We start from the raw sequence: 17,631 nt of genomic DNA on the forward strand, positions 1-17,631 counted from the left end.
ATTGATGCTTCATCTTTCGATGTTACTTGAGATACACTTTACGCGCCTAGGCTGAAAGGCGTTAAAGAAAAGCGCTTATGGGAGACAACCCATGTTTTTACTACAGTATTTTTGTTTTATATTTGTGTCTTGGAAGTTGTTTACTACTGTAGCAACCTCTCCTTATCTTAGTTTTAAGTTTTGTTGTGCCAAGTAAAGTCTTTGATAGAAAAGTAAGTACTAGATTTGGATTACTGCGCAGTTCCAGATTTCTTTGCTGTCACGAATCTGGGTCTATCTCCCTGTAGGTAGCTCATAAAATTACGCCAATTTACGAGCATGATCCTCAGATATGTATGCAACTTTCATTCAATTTGAGCATTTTCGTTTGAGCAAGTCTGGTGGCCTAATAAAATCCATCTTTACGGACTGTTCTGTTTTGACAGATTCTGTCTTTTATTTCGCATTGCCTCTTTTGCTATGTTCGATGAATTTCTTTGATCCACTAATGTCCAGTAGCTTTATGCAATGTCCAGAAGTGTTAAGAATGATTGTGTCACCTCTGAACATGTGAATTTTTATTATGCACTAACCCTCTAATGAGTTGTTTCGAGTTTGGTGTGGAGGAAGTTTTCAAGGATCAAGAGAGGAGTATGATGCAATATGATCAAGGAGAGTGAAAGCTCTAAGCTTGGGGATGCCCCGGTGGTTCACCCCTGCATATATTAAGAAGACTCAAGTGTCTAAGCTTGGGGATGCCCAAGGCATCCCCTTCTTCATCGACAACATTATCAGGTTCCTCCCCTGAAACTATATTTTTATTCCATCACATCTTATGTACTTTGCTTGGAGCGTCGGTTTGTTTTTGTTTTTTGTTTTGTTTGAATAAAATGGATCCTAGCATTCACTTTATGGGAGAGAGACACGCTCCGCTGTTGCATATGGACAAATATGTCCTTAGTCTCTACTCATAGTATTCATGGCGAAGTTTCATCTTCGTTAAATTGTTATATGGTTGGAATTGGAAAATGATACATGTAGTAACTCTAAAATGTCTTGGATAATTTGATACTTGGCAATTGTTGTGCTCATGTTTAAGCTCTTGCATCATATACTTTGCACCCATTAATAAAGAAATACTTAGAGCTTGCTAATTTGGTTTGCATATTTGGTTTCTCTAGAGTCTAGATAACATCTAGTATTGAGTTTTGAACAACAAGGAGGACGGTATGGAGTCTTATAATGTTTACCATATGTCTTTTATGTGAGTTTTGCTGTACCGTTCATCCTTGTGTTTGTTTCAAATAACCTTGCTAGCCTAAACCTTGTATCGAGAGGGAATACTTCTCATGCATCCAAAATACTTGAGCCAACCACTATGCCATTTGTGTCCACCATACCTACCTACTACATGGTATTTATCCGCCATTCCAAAGTAAATTGCTTGAGTGCTACCTTTAAAATTCCATCATTCACCTTTGCAATATATAGCTCATGGGACAAATAGCTTAAAAACTATTGTGGTATTGAATATGTACTTATGCACTTTATCTCTTATTAAGTTGCTTGTTGAGCGATAACCATGTTTACGGGGACGCCATCAACTATTCTTTGTTGGATATCATGTGAGTTGCTATGCATGTCCGTCTTGTCCGAAGCAAGAGAGATCTACCACCTTCATGGTTGGAGCATGCATATTGTTAGAGAAGAACTTTGGGCCGCTAACTAAAGCCATGATTCATGGTGGAAGTTTCAGTTTGGACATATATCCTCAATCTCATATGAGAATAATAATTGTTGCCACATGCTTATGCATTAAAGAGGAGTCCATTATCTGTTGTCCATGGTGTCCCGGTATGGATGTCTAAGTTGAGAATAATCACAAGCGAGAAATCCAAAATGCGAGCTTTCTCCTTAGACCTTTGTACAGGCGGCATGGAGGTACCCCATTGTGACACTTGGTCAAAACATGTGCATTGCAAAGATCCGGTAGTCCAAGCTAATTAGGACAAGGTGCGGGCACTATTAGTATACTATGCATGAGACTTGCAACTTGTAAGATATAATGTACATAACTCATATGCTTTATTACTACCGTTGACAAAATTGTTTCATGTTTTCAAAATAAAAGCTCTAGCACAAATATAGCAATCGATGCTTTCCTCTTTGAAGGACCATTCTTTTTACTTTTATGTTGAGTCGGTTCACCTATCTCTCTCCACCTCAAGAAGCAAACACTTGTGTGAACTGTGCATTGATTCCTACATACTTGCATATTGTACTTGTTATATTACTCTATGTTGACAATTATCCATGAGATATACATGTTACAAGTTGAAAGCAACCGCTGAAACTTAATCTTCCTTTGTGTTGCTTCAACACCTTTACTTTGATTTATTGCTTTATGAGATTACTCTTATGCAAGACTTATTAATACTTGTCTTGAAGTACTATTCATGAAAAGTCTTTGCTTTATGATTCACTTGTTTACTCATGTCATTATTATTGTTTTGATCGCTGCATCCACTACATATGTTTACAAATAGTATGATCAAGGTTATGATGGCATATCACTTCAGAAATTATCTTTGTTATCGTTTTACCTGCTCGGGACGAGCAGAACTAAGCTTGGGGATGCTTGATACGTCTCCGACGTATCGATAATTTCTTATGTTCTATGCCATATTATTGATGATACCTACATGTTTTATGCACACTTTATGTCATATTCGTGCATTTTCCGGAACTAACCTATTAACAAGATGCCGAAGTGCCGGTTCTCGTTTTCTCGCTGATTTTGGTTTCGAAATCCTAGTAACGAAATATTCTCGGAATTGGACGAAACGAAGACCCGGGGGCCTATTTTTCCACGGAGCTTCCGGAAGACCGAAGAACACACGAAGTGGGGCCACGAGGTGGCGACACCACAAGGCGGCGCGGCCCAGGGGGCCCGCGCCGCCCTATGGTGTGGCCCCTCGTCCGGCCCCCGACTCTGCCCTTCCGCCTACTTAAAGCCTCCGTCGCGAAACCCCCGATGCGAAAAACCACGATACGGAAAACCTTGCGAGACGCCGCCGCCGCCGATCCCATCTCGGGGGATTACGGAGATCTCCTCCGGCACCCTGCCGGAGAGGGGATTCATCTCCCGGAGGACTCTACACCGCCATGGTCGCCTCCGGAGTGATGAGTGAGTAGTTCACCCCTGGACTATGGGTCCATAGCAGTAGCTAGATGGTTGTGTTCTCCTCATTGTGCTTCATTGTTGGATCTTGTGAGCTGCCTAACATGATCAAGATCATCTATCTGTAATTCTATATGTTGTGTTTGTCGGGATCCGATGGATAGAGAATACCATGTCATGTTAATTATCAAGTTATTATACATGTGTTGTTTATGATCTTGCATGCTCTCCGTTTCTAGTAGAGGCTCTGGCCAAGTTTTTACTTTTAACTCAAAGAGGGAGTATTTATGCTCGATAGTGGGTTCATGCCGCATTGACACCAGGACGGTGACGAGAAAGTTCTAAGGTTGTGTTGTGCTTGTTGCCACTAGGGATAAAACATTGGCGCTATGTCCGAGGATGTAGTTGTTGATTACATTACGCACCATACTTAATGCAATTGTCCGTTGCTTTGCAACTTAATACTGGAGGGGGTTCGGATGATAACCTTGAAGGTGGACTTTTTAGGCATAGATGCGGTTGGATGGCGGTCTATGTACTTTGTCGTAATGCCCAATTAAATCTCACTATACTTATCATGTCATGTATGTGCATTGTTATGCCCTCTCTATTTGTCAATTGCCCGACTGTAATTTGTTCACCCAACATGCTTTTATCTTATGGGAGAGACACCTCTAGTGAGCTGTGGACCCCGGTCCATTCTTTTAATACTGAAATACAAATCTGCTGCAATACTTGTTTTACTTGTTTTCTCTGCAAACAATCAACTTCCACACAATACGGTTAATCCTTTGTTACGGCAAGCCGGTGAGATTGACAACCTCACTCTGTTTCGTTGGGGCAAAGTACTTTGGTTGTGTTGTGCGGGTTCCACGTTGGCGCCGGAATCTCCGGTGTTGCGCCGCACTACATCCCGCCGCCATCAACCTTCAACGTGCTTCTTGACTCCTCTCGGTTCGATTAAACCTTGGTTTCTTAGCGAGGAAACTTGCCGCTGTGCGCATCACACCTTCCTCTTGGGGTTCCCAACGGACGTGTCAACTACACGCATCAGTGGCAACAGCACATCCACAACCTTAGAACTTTCTGTCACTGTCCCAGATTTAATGGAGGCATGAACCCACTATCGAGCATAAATACTCTCTCTTGGAGTTAAGAGCAAAAACTTGGCCAGAGCCTCTACTAATAACGGAGAGCATGCAAGATCATAAACAACACATAGGTAATAGATTGATAATCAACATAACATAGTATTCTCTATCCATCGGATCCCGACAAACACAACATATAGAATTACAGATAGATGATCTTGATCATGTTAGGCAGCTCACAAGATCCGACAATGAAGCACATGAGGAGAAGACAACCATCTAGCTACTGCTATGGACACATAGTCCAGGGGTGAACTACTCACTCATCACTCCGGAGGCGACCATGGCGGTGAAGAGTCCTCCAGGAGATGATTCCCCTCTCCGGCAGGGTGCCGGAGGCGATCTCCAGAATCCCCCGAGATGGGATTGCCGGCGGCGGCGTCTCGCAAGGTTTTCCGTATCGTGGCTCTCGGTATCGGGGGTTTCGCGACGAAAGCTTTAAGTAGGCGGAACGGCAACGCGGGGGCCACACGAGGGCCCCACACACCGGGGCCGCGCGGCCGGGGTCCAGGCCGCGCCGCCCTGTTGTGGCGGCGCCTCGTGGCCCCACTTCCTTTCCCCTCGGTCTTCCGGAAGTTTCGTGCAAAAATAGGACCCCGGGCGTTGATTTCGTCCAATTCCGAGAATATTTCCTTTGTAGGATTTCCGAAACCAAAAACAGCGAAAACAACGAATCGGCTCTTCGGCATCTCGTTAATAGGTTAGTGCCGAAAAATGCATAAATACGACATATAATGTGTATAAAACATGTAGATATCATCAATAATGTGGCATGGAACATAAGAAATTATCGATACGTCGGAGACGTATCAATCCTTTAGGTCCAGGCATCCTCCACAACAGGTACGTGTAATGCGGTACCGCCATAAACCTGGCATATGCTGTTCGTCCTAACAAGGCATGATATTGCGATGGGAAATCCACGACTTCAAACTCCAGCCTTTCTATCCTGTAATTTTCTCGGGTCCCAAACTGAACATCGAGATTGATCTTCCCCAACGGATAGCTCGGCTTCTCTGGCATGATACCATGAAAACGTGTGTCGGTTGGTTTCAGATTTGCGAGAGATATGTTCATCTTCCTTAGTGTATCTGCGTACATAAGATTTAGACTACTGCCTCCATCTATGAATACTCGAGATACATCGAATCCTCCAATTACTGCTGGTAAGATAAGTGCTGACTGCCCTGGTCGAGGAACTTGCTGCGGGTGATCCGCAATTGTGAAGCCAATGTCCTGCCCTGACCAATTTAGGTACTCAATCGTTGGCGGAGGCATCTTTTCTGCCATAAATACTTGTCGCGAGATTACTTTCTGAGCTCTATTGGACAGCCTACCCTTCTAAATCATCGAGACCGCACCGTTGGAATTGGGGTCAATGTATGGAGGTGGTTGTGGTGCTGCCGCTATTCTGAGCTGGTGTCGATTTTCGTCTGTAATTGCGGGAGGAGGTGGTAAGTGGATCTCACTCCTGGGCCCTTGAGGATTTCTATTTGCTGCTTGAGCATTAGTTTGCCCCGCGAACCTTAACATTGCTTGAAAATTTCGACAGTCCTTCTGCAAATGTCCTGACTGTCTCTTTCCATTGTTGCCGAGATAAAAGTGCATCTGACACGGCCCATTCATCATGTCCTCGGGGGACACGAAAGGTCTCTGGAACCTTGGCCCACTATTTTGCCTGTTATTTCGAGAATCATCTCTATTGTCGCCTCGCTGCTCGTTACTCCTTTGATATCCATCTCCATTGTTTCCTCCAGCACTGGCCCTAAACCCAGCCGATATTTGACCAGGAGCATCGTAATTCGAGAACTGTCGTGAGAAACGTCGTCTATTTTGGAAATTTCGACTACGGTCCTCCTCTGGCGACCTGTGTCGCTTATTGTGAACAGCATCTTCTCCATCTGCCCATCTGTTTGCTATCTCCATCAATGCTGACACTGTCCTTGGGTTAGTTCTCCCCAAGTCTTCAACGAAATATCCTCGTCGAATTCCTGCTACGAACGCATCTATTGCCCTCTCGTCAGATATGTTCTCTGCCGAGTTTTTGATAATGTTCCACCTCTGGATGTATTTCCTCATTGACTCATCATGCTTTTGTCGACATGATCTCAACTCTTCTAGCGATTCAGGTTTTTTACAGGTGGATCGGAAATTTTTGACGAACACATCCTCAAAACTGTCCCAGCTGTCGATGGAACCTGGGGGAAGCTTCTTTATCCAAGACCTTGCGGCTCCACTCAGATGTACTTGGATGCTCTGCATGGCTGTTGCTCTGGTTCCTCCTATCAGCTTCACCGTTTTGAGATAATCAACTAGCCAATCCTCTGGATCTTGCAGGCCGTCGAATTTTTTGAAGTCATCGGGTAGTTTAAACCCTGAAGGAACTCGAGTTTTCCGGACTCTCCTTGTAAAGCACGGCAGTCCACACATATCCTCGTCATCTATCTCTAGGGAGCGCTGATGTTCCCTTCTATTTTGTCGTGCTCTGTCCACCCGTGCTTGTGCTGCTGTGTCTCGTGCTCCACTTGTTTTCTCAGGACCTGGTGCTGCTGCAGCAGGTTGTGGACTATTTTGCCTTGCTGATCCTTCGGGAGGCGGAGTTACGAACGCCGTCCCCATGGCTCCAACTCCTGCCATGGCCATATTGTACAATGCTTCTCTTGGATCTCCGGGAGGTGGCTTGGATGCGAGGATAAAGGCTTGCGTCGCCATATACCCAGCTTCCGGTGTTTTGGGAATAATATTCCCCCTCGTGTCGATTGACATAAAAGACATGTCGAGGTTTTGAACTAAATTTTCTCTCTCTGCTTCAGGTATATTTTGCAGGCGAGATCTCGCCCTCCTTCAAGCTTCCCTATGACTATCTCCCGAAGTTCCTGAATGTCGGCTTAGCTCTGCACTTCGCCTGCTCGATGCGGAGGCTGCTTCCTGCCTCCTGTCCAACTCGATTTTCTATTTCTCGAGCTCCCTCCTGATACGTGCAAGCCTATATTGATACGCTTGTGACTCCTCGGGTGTTGCCGTAATAGTCATTGGTTCTGTACCATCGATAGCTCTTGCGACTCGATCCCATACCACCTGCGGAAATCGCACCATCTCTCGTGTTCCTGGTCCGAAATATTTTGTTCCCAAACCTCGCGCGAGATCTGCGGGATCGACGTACGGATTTCCCGCATCGTCGAAAGCCTCTGACGTCGCAGGTTCTGGCCGGCTTGGTTCTCCAATTGCGTAGATTTGATGATATTTTGGATTCTGAACTTTGTCGGGTTTGGTGACACCATCATAGAGACTGGTGAAGACCTTTTCCAACAGTGATGGATCTGTCGATGAAGTTGAAGCTGTCGATGTCATTCGAGTCATCGCTTATATAGGAGTCCGCAGATGACTCGAAAGACATGTCGCTAAAGATCTTGGCGAGTTTTTCACTTGCCCTTGAGCTGATGAAGCATGGCGATGAAGTTTTCTCATCACCTGAGTCGATTGATGATGCTGAACTTGAAAAATCGGGATCGACCGCTGATAATCCCGACGAGATCGGAATTTCGAGACGATACGCTCCTTCTTTCTCGACGCGGAGGTGGAACTTTCCAAACGTCATCTCCATGGGCTCCTCTAGATACGCATATGCATCCAAACGGGAGGGCGGGTGAGGAACAAAATCAACTAGACAAGTTTCGATCTGTTTACCTCTGTCCATTGCGTTGCTTCGAGTTGATCAAGTCGACGATCTTGAACGTGCCATCGAGATCAGCTCCTTGACACCTCTAATCCCCACAGACGGCGCCAATTGACAAGGGATTAACTTATCAATGCCTACAGATTGTAGACTAGGGTTTTAGTCGGAAGTAGAGGGCAAGTAGATCTCGAAGGTTTCAGCCGAAAAGTGCTCGACGATGTGGAAACTAGGGTTGCGTGAAATAATGAACCGATGCTATCTTTGTCCCTCGACTCCCCCTTATATAGGAGGTGGAGTCGAGGGATTCATAATACACAAGTTACAGAGTCCGAGAGGGTTTCTAACCCGTCCCACAAGATTACAAGCACTATTTCCTAAGACAACTCTAGCTTTCCTTAATAGCAACTTGGGCTTCCGGATCTTCTTATTCTTCGAGTCATGAGCTTTCAATAAACCCCGGGTCCTATCTTCGGCAGGCCCATTGGGGATGCCTATGTCAGTCTCCTCCACCAATCCTCAAAGTTTAGGCATGATTGGTTGGATGGGGAGGGAGATCCTCAAGGTTTTGAGCTCAACAACAATGGAGGAGAGAGAGAGAAGACTTGGGTCAAGCTGGGGAAGAAGGCCCCCTTTTATAGGGGCCTCCGAATCCAACCGTTACACCTAGTTCCCGCATGACCGGTACTACCGCTCTGGGTCTGGGAACAGCCTGCAGTGCTGACACGTGGGGCTCAACCTGTACTACCGCTGCAGGTACCGGCAGGGTCTCTAGGAGCCCCGGACTCCTGCCCGGTACCATTGTGGTACCAAGGCGGAAGTTCTGCGCGTTTGGCATGACCGGTACCAAACCGGTACCTGGTCGGAAGTACCGCTTGGAGTGGTACTACTGGTCAAGGTACCGGTAGGCCTACTTCAATCTTTTCCCTCGTGCGATGGCAGCAGCGGTACTTGTGACCGGTACCAATAGCTATAGCGGTACAACCGCTTTTGGTACCGGTACTACTGGGCCTGCTGGAAGTGCTTTCTTCTCTTTTCTCCCCAACCATGTCGCCTCGCGAAAATCTATCAACTACTATTGAGTCTTCTGATCCTGAGGTGTTCAGCGAGGGCATCGTTCACATGCAAATCTTTCAAAGGAACTATGCACACGGTGAAATTCATTCGAGTGTTGTTACCAAACACACAAAACACAATGGAGAGATCTTGCTCTTTCAACCAGGTTAATTCGGTTATCTTAGTTTTGGCCTTAGCTTTAAGCCGGTTGACCCTTACCTTGGTCTACACTTAGCTTATTGTCATGCCGTATTCCAGCGTAGCCCGGTTATCCGGCATAATAATATTATGCCGGCTAATTACACCCAATCTTAACCTACTAGGGGTAATCCCCCCGACAACATAAACTAATGTTCCTGTAATTGTACTCGTTTAACTCTGATCTATGTATGCATGTAATAATTCTAGTTTAATGTACATATTATATGCTTGTAATTCTTCATGTTACTTTCGTGGCTTCGGTTTCTGCAAACAAGTCCCTTGAGCCGTTTTATGTCATGTATAAATGTACGATGCTTATTCCTGGATCTCTAATTTATCACAGCAAGCTGATATCCTTTATATGATGGGTCGTGGGCACGCCGTGTCATATACTAAACAGGTAAACTGGGCCGAATATAATCCAGTCGTGAACATATAAATGTTTCATCTCATAAAGGGCCGTGTCATATTTTTAACTGGGCCGAACTAGAAATCCAGCCCAGCTATAAGCAGGCCTCGTGTTGCGGGCTTCGAATGGGCCAATTTTTAACTGGCCCAAACTAGAAATCTGGCCCAGCTACAAGCAGGCCTTGTGTTGCGGGCTTCGAACACGTGGATATTTCTTATTTGCCCACCTAGTGGAAAGCGCAATATCAGTACTAACACGTGTCAGTCACGGGGATGTCCACGTGCCATTGGAAATAAAATATGTCATTCTATAAATTGACACGTGTCGAAATGCTATTGGTACTCTTGCCCTATTACCATTTGTCCACAAATTGAGATGCTATTGGATAACGTGTCCTTATTCCATTTGTCCACGTGGCATGGTTCAATTGGTAAGCATGTCGTCATCAGACCGACACGTGTTGGCTTCGTAATGCGCCACGTTACCCATGCCACGACGATGCTAATGTCATGCTAGACGGCAAAGCTTAATTAGAGTCGACCAAACTGACAGCTTAATGATTGGTCTAACAAGTAAATCATTGTGTCGAGATGGTAACCATTGGCCTGACACACCTGACACGGTGGTCGCCGATGAGGGGAACCGGCGCATGACGGTTATTTGCGTCACAACGACTTGGGTCGGGCGGGCTCGGGCCAGCACAAATCTGTCATGGATCCGTGACAGCCAAATCTAACTGTCAGCCCAACCATCTGTGACGCGAGGTTCGCCACGGCCTTCCAAACCGTCAGTATGAGGTCTCTGTGATGGTTTTGGCACATTCGCTGACGAACTAAAATCATTATGGACTTGCGAGTTGTTTTTAGTGTGTGCATGTGGCAATATCCACACACCTGACCAGAACGAGGGTGCCCCCGGCCACGGAAAGGCCGACCTCCATGACCAGGTGGCGTGGGCAAGAGCGGAGGAGCCCCGAAGGGAGTTGGCACTGGTGCAGTAGGACATCGAGTAGCAAGGACAGAGGGGGCCCCAAGCAGACCAGCACCACGCAAACGAGTCTCCTCAGCCCAGAGCTCAGTCAACACCTCTAAGATAGAAACACGGCCCCGAGCAAACAGCTGAGAACGGTGTAGTACACCAATGGCTAATTTGATCCAACAACCATTTATATCGATTAGTTCCTTTCCTTTCATCTCTTGCCTTGTTTGTATTCTCTTTAGGTCTTTCCTTGCATGGTGTAGTACACCAACAGGTAATTTGACTCAATAGCCATATAGACCGGTTTGATCCATTCCTTTTATCTCTTGCCTTGTTTGTCTTTTCTTTTAATTTATCCTTGTCTGATGTGGTACACGAATGGCTAGTTTTACAAAACAACCATATAGAGGAGTTGGCTCATTTCATTTTATCTCTTTCCTTCTTTGTATTCTCTTTATGTCTTTATTTGTATTGTGTAGTACGTTTCACCTAACAACCATATACAACATTGGATCCACTTTTTATCGCTTGCCTTGTTTGTCTTCTTTTTAAATCTTTCCTTCTGTGGTGTAGTACAACAATGGATAGTTTGTTCTAACAACCATATAGAGCGGCTGTCTCCTTTTCTTTTATCTCTTGCCTTGTTTGTATTCTCTCTAAGTCTTTCCTTGTATGTGTTTCACATGGGGCTTTTTTTACCTCATATTTAATATGCAACCGAGATAAGATAGAGATCAGCGTTTCCGCCAACAGCTGGATGTTTCCTCTTTTGTAACCATGCATGAGCACAAAAAACTGGCTTGTTATAATGGTGTCATCTTCCAATTCTTCTCATGCTTCGCGATTAACAAGCCGTGTTGCACACTAGTTATTCACCACCGACAAGCAATCTAGTTTTGCCTCTTCAGGCAATCGTACATGACCACCGGAGACACTAGCTTGCAACAACTTTGTGATCCCGCGGTGAACCCAACAAAATCCACCGCGTGACATGATCACCCCATCCTAATCTGACGGCTCACAAAAGGGCATTGGATGATCCAACGGTGGAATGATCATGTAGCTTTGCAATGTCCACCGGCAAAGTTTATAAATTGACCCAAGATGATGCAATGTTGCACACTTCGCAAGTTCACCGGGCACTCTGTTCCTTCCCTACCACTGTTGTTCAGTGAGTTCTCTCTCTCTGCCCCAGGTAGAATACTTTAGAAAAACTTATCATCTATGAACTGCAATCTAGTACACGAAGAAAGGTTTGTTAATCTAACATATTGTCCATGCACATGTAGTAAATAGCTTATAGGGAAGAAAGTACTGCATTACTCTATAAATAGATATTAAAATTTATCAAAATTTAGATGTATCTAGATGTTATTTAGTGTCTAGATACATCTAGATTTACACAAACCTCAGAAATCTATTTATAGATGGCGAAAGTACTAACGAGCTGATGCACCACTAAGGTATACTGTCGCGGATCTTTGGGCCGAAATATTGCTGACGTCTTATATAGTGGTACACCGCTAATAAACAGGTTATTGGTGGCATACTAGCCAAATAGCACGCCACCAAATGTGGATATGTTCTCAACTGCCGGTGGTCGTGTGAGACAGTATCACACGCTGCAAATACACCACGCGCTCGTTGCAACGGGATGCGTGTCACTCTGTTATCACCTGGGCTTGGGAAATTTTGCACGCTGCTATTACTTGCTGCCTTGAAGCCCACCGAAGTGTGACCTTTACCTTGCGAGTAAGCCCACTTCGGTGCCCTATGACCCCCTGATATTTTTTTCCTTCTACCTCCGGCCCGCCGCAAAAACTCCTCCCCTCTCGTCCACATATCTCTTCTCTCTCCCCTTGGCTCATCTCTCTCCCTCGTCCCACACATCACCATGACACCACAGTGCGCAACGCCACCTAGTCCCGACCACCGAAGACCCCACAAGCCTAACGCACCGCACCACTAACCCCGGACCACCTCCCTCCTCATGCCCTGCTCCTACAACAAAGGGTGGACCTAGCATCCCTCTTGCCCGGCAGCCGCCCGGGCTTCCGGCCAGCCGGCATGCTTATTTTTCCACTACTTTATATATATTTGATACAAAATTAGCACACTAATCCTATTTTGGCCAGACTTCAAAATTTTCTTGGGTCCGCTTATGCCTACGACCTACAACCTGTCTACATGCCTGCTGCTCGAATCTGCCATCGCCGGTGAAGGAGTCCTCATCTCTAACGTCCTCGATAGCCTATTTTCCTACTGGTCATGTATGCACTATGAGATGATGATATCCTAACACATTGTCCACGTATTTTCTTCTCCTAGGCATTAATCAGATGGTTTAGATTAAACTCTAGTAACCAGGAAAATGATGTTTTCCATGAATATAATATTTCATTTCCAATCTTGGCAGGAAAAAGGGTATCAATTCACTACAAAACTGGTGCAATTGCTGGTTATATTAGCCAAGACAATGTGCAAGTTGGTGGTCTAGTTGTGAAATATCAGGTTTACGCGCTGCACCAGAAGGACACATTTATATTATGCAATGTGATGTGCATCCTATTTCAGATTATACTAATTTTATTATTGCTGCCCTATTAGAATTTTATTGAAGCTTCGTTGGAACCAAGTATTACTTTCATGCTTGGAAAATTTGATGGCATTGTTGGTCTTGGGTTTAAAGAAATGTCATTCGGGGGTGCCGAACCTATTTGGTGAGAAATGTTGCCTGACTGAATTTGTCTGTTTTTCCTATTTATTAACACTATCAACACTAGACATGACTATTTTAATTTATGTGTATTGTTTTATGTATTATATTAATATCTAAATGGTGCACTGTGGGTTCTTCTAATTTACTGGCATATCGTATCACCAAATGTGTATCATATAACAAGATTTCTTATTCCTGACATCACAAGCGAAATTATAGGTATAACATGGTTAGCCAAGGTCTGGTTGGTAGCCCCGTTTTCTCACTCTGGTTCAATCGACATGCTGGTCAAGTGAAGGGAGGAGAAATAGTTTTTGGAGGAGTTGATCCTAATCATTACAAGGGAAGACATACATATGTCTCTGTTACTAAGAAGGGATACTGGAAGGTGAAACCATTTCGTTTAGTTGAGTAATCTTGAAATTCAAGATGGAATAACTAGTTTGTGCTCATATATTTTGCCCCACTTGCTTCAGTTTGACATGGGTGACGTCTTGATTGGAGGAAACTCCACAGGTACTAACATGTCATTTTGTCATGATAAATCGTACACAGTATATGCTCGTATATAAATACAAAATGTTTTTAATCATTCTCTTATACCCCTATTTCTATTAGGATTATGTAAATCTGGTTGTGCAGCAATAGTAGACTCGGGAACTTCATTTCTTACTGGCCCCACGGTATGTGTTTGAGATCTATTCATGTTTATTCCCATAAGTAAGGAAAGAGGCTTTAGTTAATGCATCTAACCTTGATTTATCGATAAAACCTCACAATCAACATTTCTAGTAACCTAAACGAGACATTCCTTCGCTATTTAGGCCATAACCCATATGCTTTTGCCTTGAATTTTACGTTTTAGTGGAGGAAATGTCCATTGTGAAGATAAAATGTATGGTTAGATCCATTGTAGATGTTTCTTTTGATTGAATTATGGTAGTTACAGTAGAAGGAAAAGCTCAATAAAAAACTTTAAATATATAATTTTTGCAATTACCATCTCCTTAGAAGCAGAACTAGTAATATTACATAATGTGAAGATCATCAAAATAAAACCTAATAGGCCAGCATGACACGTTTTGAAGCATATTAGGTATAACATCTTTGTCGACAGCTCATAGAGTCATCTCCAGTGGGTTCATTTTCCATTCTTTTCCTTTAGTCTCTATGTGTTTGCTGAATCAGTACTGAAATATATACAGGCGATAATTACTGAAATAAATTGGAGAATTGGTATACCTAGGAGAGTGAGCAAAGCGTGCAAGAACGTTGTTTCAAAGTTTGGGCGGCAGATCCTGGATTTGCTGCTAAAGCGGGTTTGCTCATTTCCAAAAGTTGCTTTCTAGCTTGATCAGTGATGCATAAGGCTTATAAAATCTTCTTTTCCGGGACTATGATGCAGATATTGCTAAGAAGGATATGTGACATACTTCGTTTATGTTTATTTGTTGGACCTCATGGTGTAAGGTAAGAGTTGAGTCTCCCTTGTACCTTTTGTAGTTATGGATGTTCTGCACAACATATATGCTGTGAAATATGCATTAAAACATGAAACATTGATATTGTGCAAGTAAGAGGATAATTAGTGTGTGGGCAATTATAGTGTATATAATATGTATTCATAAATACAGATGATATGAACTCATTAATACATATGATTTATATGTCAGAATATTGCTCGCGCATTCTGTTTACAACACTTTGAAAATACCTTCATTTGTTATGTCTCTTATTTACAACCGCATACAGGGCGACGTATACAACATACATCGGCAGAGCCATGACAACAATCTTTTGTAGTCATTTCCAAGGCGTGTAGTTAAATATATGTATTGATACCCCGAGGATAATTTATGTAGTAGTGTTAATTGCCATATTTTGTAGTACCAACAAAAAAGGATCATCTATGCAGTAGTGTTAATTGTCATATTTCTCAACGTACCGAAATTCTTTGATTTGCTTGGAATAATTTTCCCTAGCCGGCACTGAAGGAATTTAGAATTCAATAGATGAAGAGTGGAAGTGCATACAGAAGTAGGTTTGGTCTCCTTTTGACCATTCACATTGTTTTCCTTATGTCCCGATGGTTGACATTGTTACGTTCCTTCCAATGTACATAGTGACGACAACGCCGGTATTCAAAGTTTAGAAGATGAAGTTAGGACATCAAATGGTTTTATTGTGTGCAAAGCTTGTGAATGGATTGTTCAATGGGCGGTGAAGCATATTGCAGATAATCAGACTGAGGATTCTATATTGCATACCATTAACGAGGCATGTTTCCTACCTTGTAATACCAATGGAAGAATCACACTGTAACACAGTTGAACCCGAAAAAAAATCTAACTTATTCAACTTTGCAGATGTGTGACCATATTCCTATCCCTGCGGGAGAATCATTCGTGGATTGTGGAGAACTTAAATTCATGCCTGACATCGCCTTCTCCATCGGGACCAAACAGTTTGTGCTCAAACCCGAACAAGTATTGCTTCTTGTCCCGGGTTATTACCTCTCGTATTTTATGCGCGTCCAGATTATCTATCAGTTTTAGCAAGTATCATTTTTGTACTAAGATTCCATATGTTGTTCCCGCAGATTTTTTGAAGATTCGGTCCTTACTATATCAGTTATCAATTATAAAATCTTACGTGCATATAAAATTGAAGAGCCACACAAGCTTTATTATCGGTTAGTGCTGATTTGGTTTGACTTGTGTTTCTGTTGTCCAGTACAAAGTGAAGATTGGTGAGGGTGATGATACCCGGTGCATGAGTGGATTCTCAGCTATGGACGCTCCTCCTTCCGGTGGCCATCTCTGGTAAAGTTATACACGTGTTATGATCTCACAGCTTTCTTGGAATCAATATAAAAGTTGTTTGTGATACCACTTCTCCAGAAAAAATATAATGTTTCTTAGTTTCAGAGTTTTAGAAATTATTAGGCGTTAAAAAGAAAAGAAAAAAGAGAAAGATGTTTGCATCTTCAAAACTGAAAGCAAACGCTCCATGAACTTGCTGTCCTCGGTTCTAACAATGAGAAATTGGTGTCGCAGGATCTTGGGTGATATATTCATGGAAGCCTATCACACGGTCTTTGACTATGGAAATATGAAGATTGGGTTCGCCGAGACAGCATAAGTGTTGTTCATGAGCTCTTCCTGCCGGTCTGATGTCCGATCGGCAAAAAAACATGAATGTGCATATTTGCGTGCTACTAATAATGCCAGTGTGGTCCAAGATAATAAACCTGTACATTATCATATGTCCAAGGCACTGCTGCAATGCAAGCAGACTTTCGTCATAAACTTTGCCACATGATAGCTATCTCGTGATTCCGAATCCTCTCGAGAAGAGCTTAACTCGCACATGTAAAACACACACGCACATTCTTACTCTGTGATGGCGTGCTGTTGATCACTTTAACGAATTGGCTAGTTGCCGCCATTGCTGCCCTCTACTCGGGCCAATGCCTTGCCAAGCAGCTTGAGCTTCCAGCTCTGCGACGTGACGATGAGGGTGGTGGACGGTGGCGCCTCGGTGAAGATGACGTCGTAGCCGTTCCCGTAGGATTCCATGCCGTCAGCCATGAGCTGCCAAAAGAGGCCCGCCCACGGCCAGCCCGCCCGTCCGCGTCGACTGGTAGATCTTGGCGTACACCATGCCGAACTGGGCGTCCCGCTGCGCACTGGTGAACCCAGAGTCTCTGCGTGCGACTTGCCGAACTCGTGGATCAGCAGCGGCTTCCGCAGCGTGCACATGAACGTAACTCGGTCCAGGTATACTCGATCCTCGTGTCTTCCGCCTGGGTGCGCTGTTCCGCAGACATGAAGGAATGGTACGGCGTCGAAAGAAGGACACCTAATCGAACCACACCTAATCAATCGATCAATCAGCCCCGCGTTCCAGCAGCAGGTCAACCACTTTGTTTCACCGCTCGATTGTTTTCCTGAGTCGCGACAGTCGTCCTCCATCTACATGCACGTGCACATACGCAAGATCGATCGATCCTTCTATTGTTCTCTCTTCAACTTAATTAGCTACTGCTGGTGAATATTACAACATCAGGTCCCAACGAGTTTATTCACCAAGGAGCACGTTACTAACTACTACTAGTATTACGGGAAATCAATCCCGCGCCAGCTTGATTGTCGGCTCGTCGCACACTTACGTCTCCATGCCACGAGAAAATTAAGGGAGGAGCTGAATCTTCTTCTTATCTCTCTCTTCTTCACGTACACGCGTCTTCGCTTTAGTTTCTGAGCGAACTCGTTCCAAAAATAC

At 44.0% G+C, this 17,631-nt stretch overlaps 1 protein-coding gene across 1 annotated transcript in view; it reads left to right on the plus strand.

Moving 5' to 3' along the window:
- LOC124690020 (aspartic proteinase oryzasin-1-like) overlaps window positions 1-16,488 on the plus strand; it is a 45,931-nt gene extending 29,443 nt beyond the window's left edge. The window contains exons 2-12 of the mRNA XM_047223464.1: window positions 13,045-13,139; window positions 13,236-13,348; window positions 13,567-13,735; window positions 13,824-13,863; window positions 13,966-14,030; window positions 14,553-14,666; window positions 14,753-14,817; window positions 15,471-15,624; window positions 15,714-15,833; window positions 16,081-16,169; window positions 16,404-16,488. Coding sequence (XP_047079420.1) covers window positions 13,045-13,139; window positions 13,236-13,348; window positions 13,567-13,735; window positions 13,824-13,863; window positions 13,966-14,030; window positions 14,553-14,666; window positions 14,753-14,817; window positions 15,471-15,624; window positions 15,714-15,833; window positions 16,081-16,169; window positions 16,404-16,488 — 1,109 coding nt within the window. The remainder of the gene's footprint in view (window positions 1-13,044; window positions 13,140-13,235; window positions 13,349-13,566; window positions 13,736-13,823; window positions 13,864-13,965; window positions 14,031-14,552; window positions 14,667-14,752; window positions 14,818-15,470; window positions 15,625-15,713; window positions 15,834-16,080; window positions 16,170-16,403) is intronic.
- The last annotated feature ends 1,143 nt before the right edge of the window (window positions 16,489-17,631 follow it).

Source organism: Lolium rigidum, chromosome 2 (assembly GCF_022539505.1).
Source record: "Lolium rigidum isolate FL_2022 chromosome 2, APGP_CSIRO_Lrig_0.1, whole genome shotgun sequence".
NCBI classification, from domain to species: domain Eukaryota; kingdom Viridiplantae; phylum Streptophyta; class Magnoliopsida; order Poales; family Poaceae; genus Lolium; species Lolium rigidum.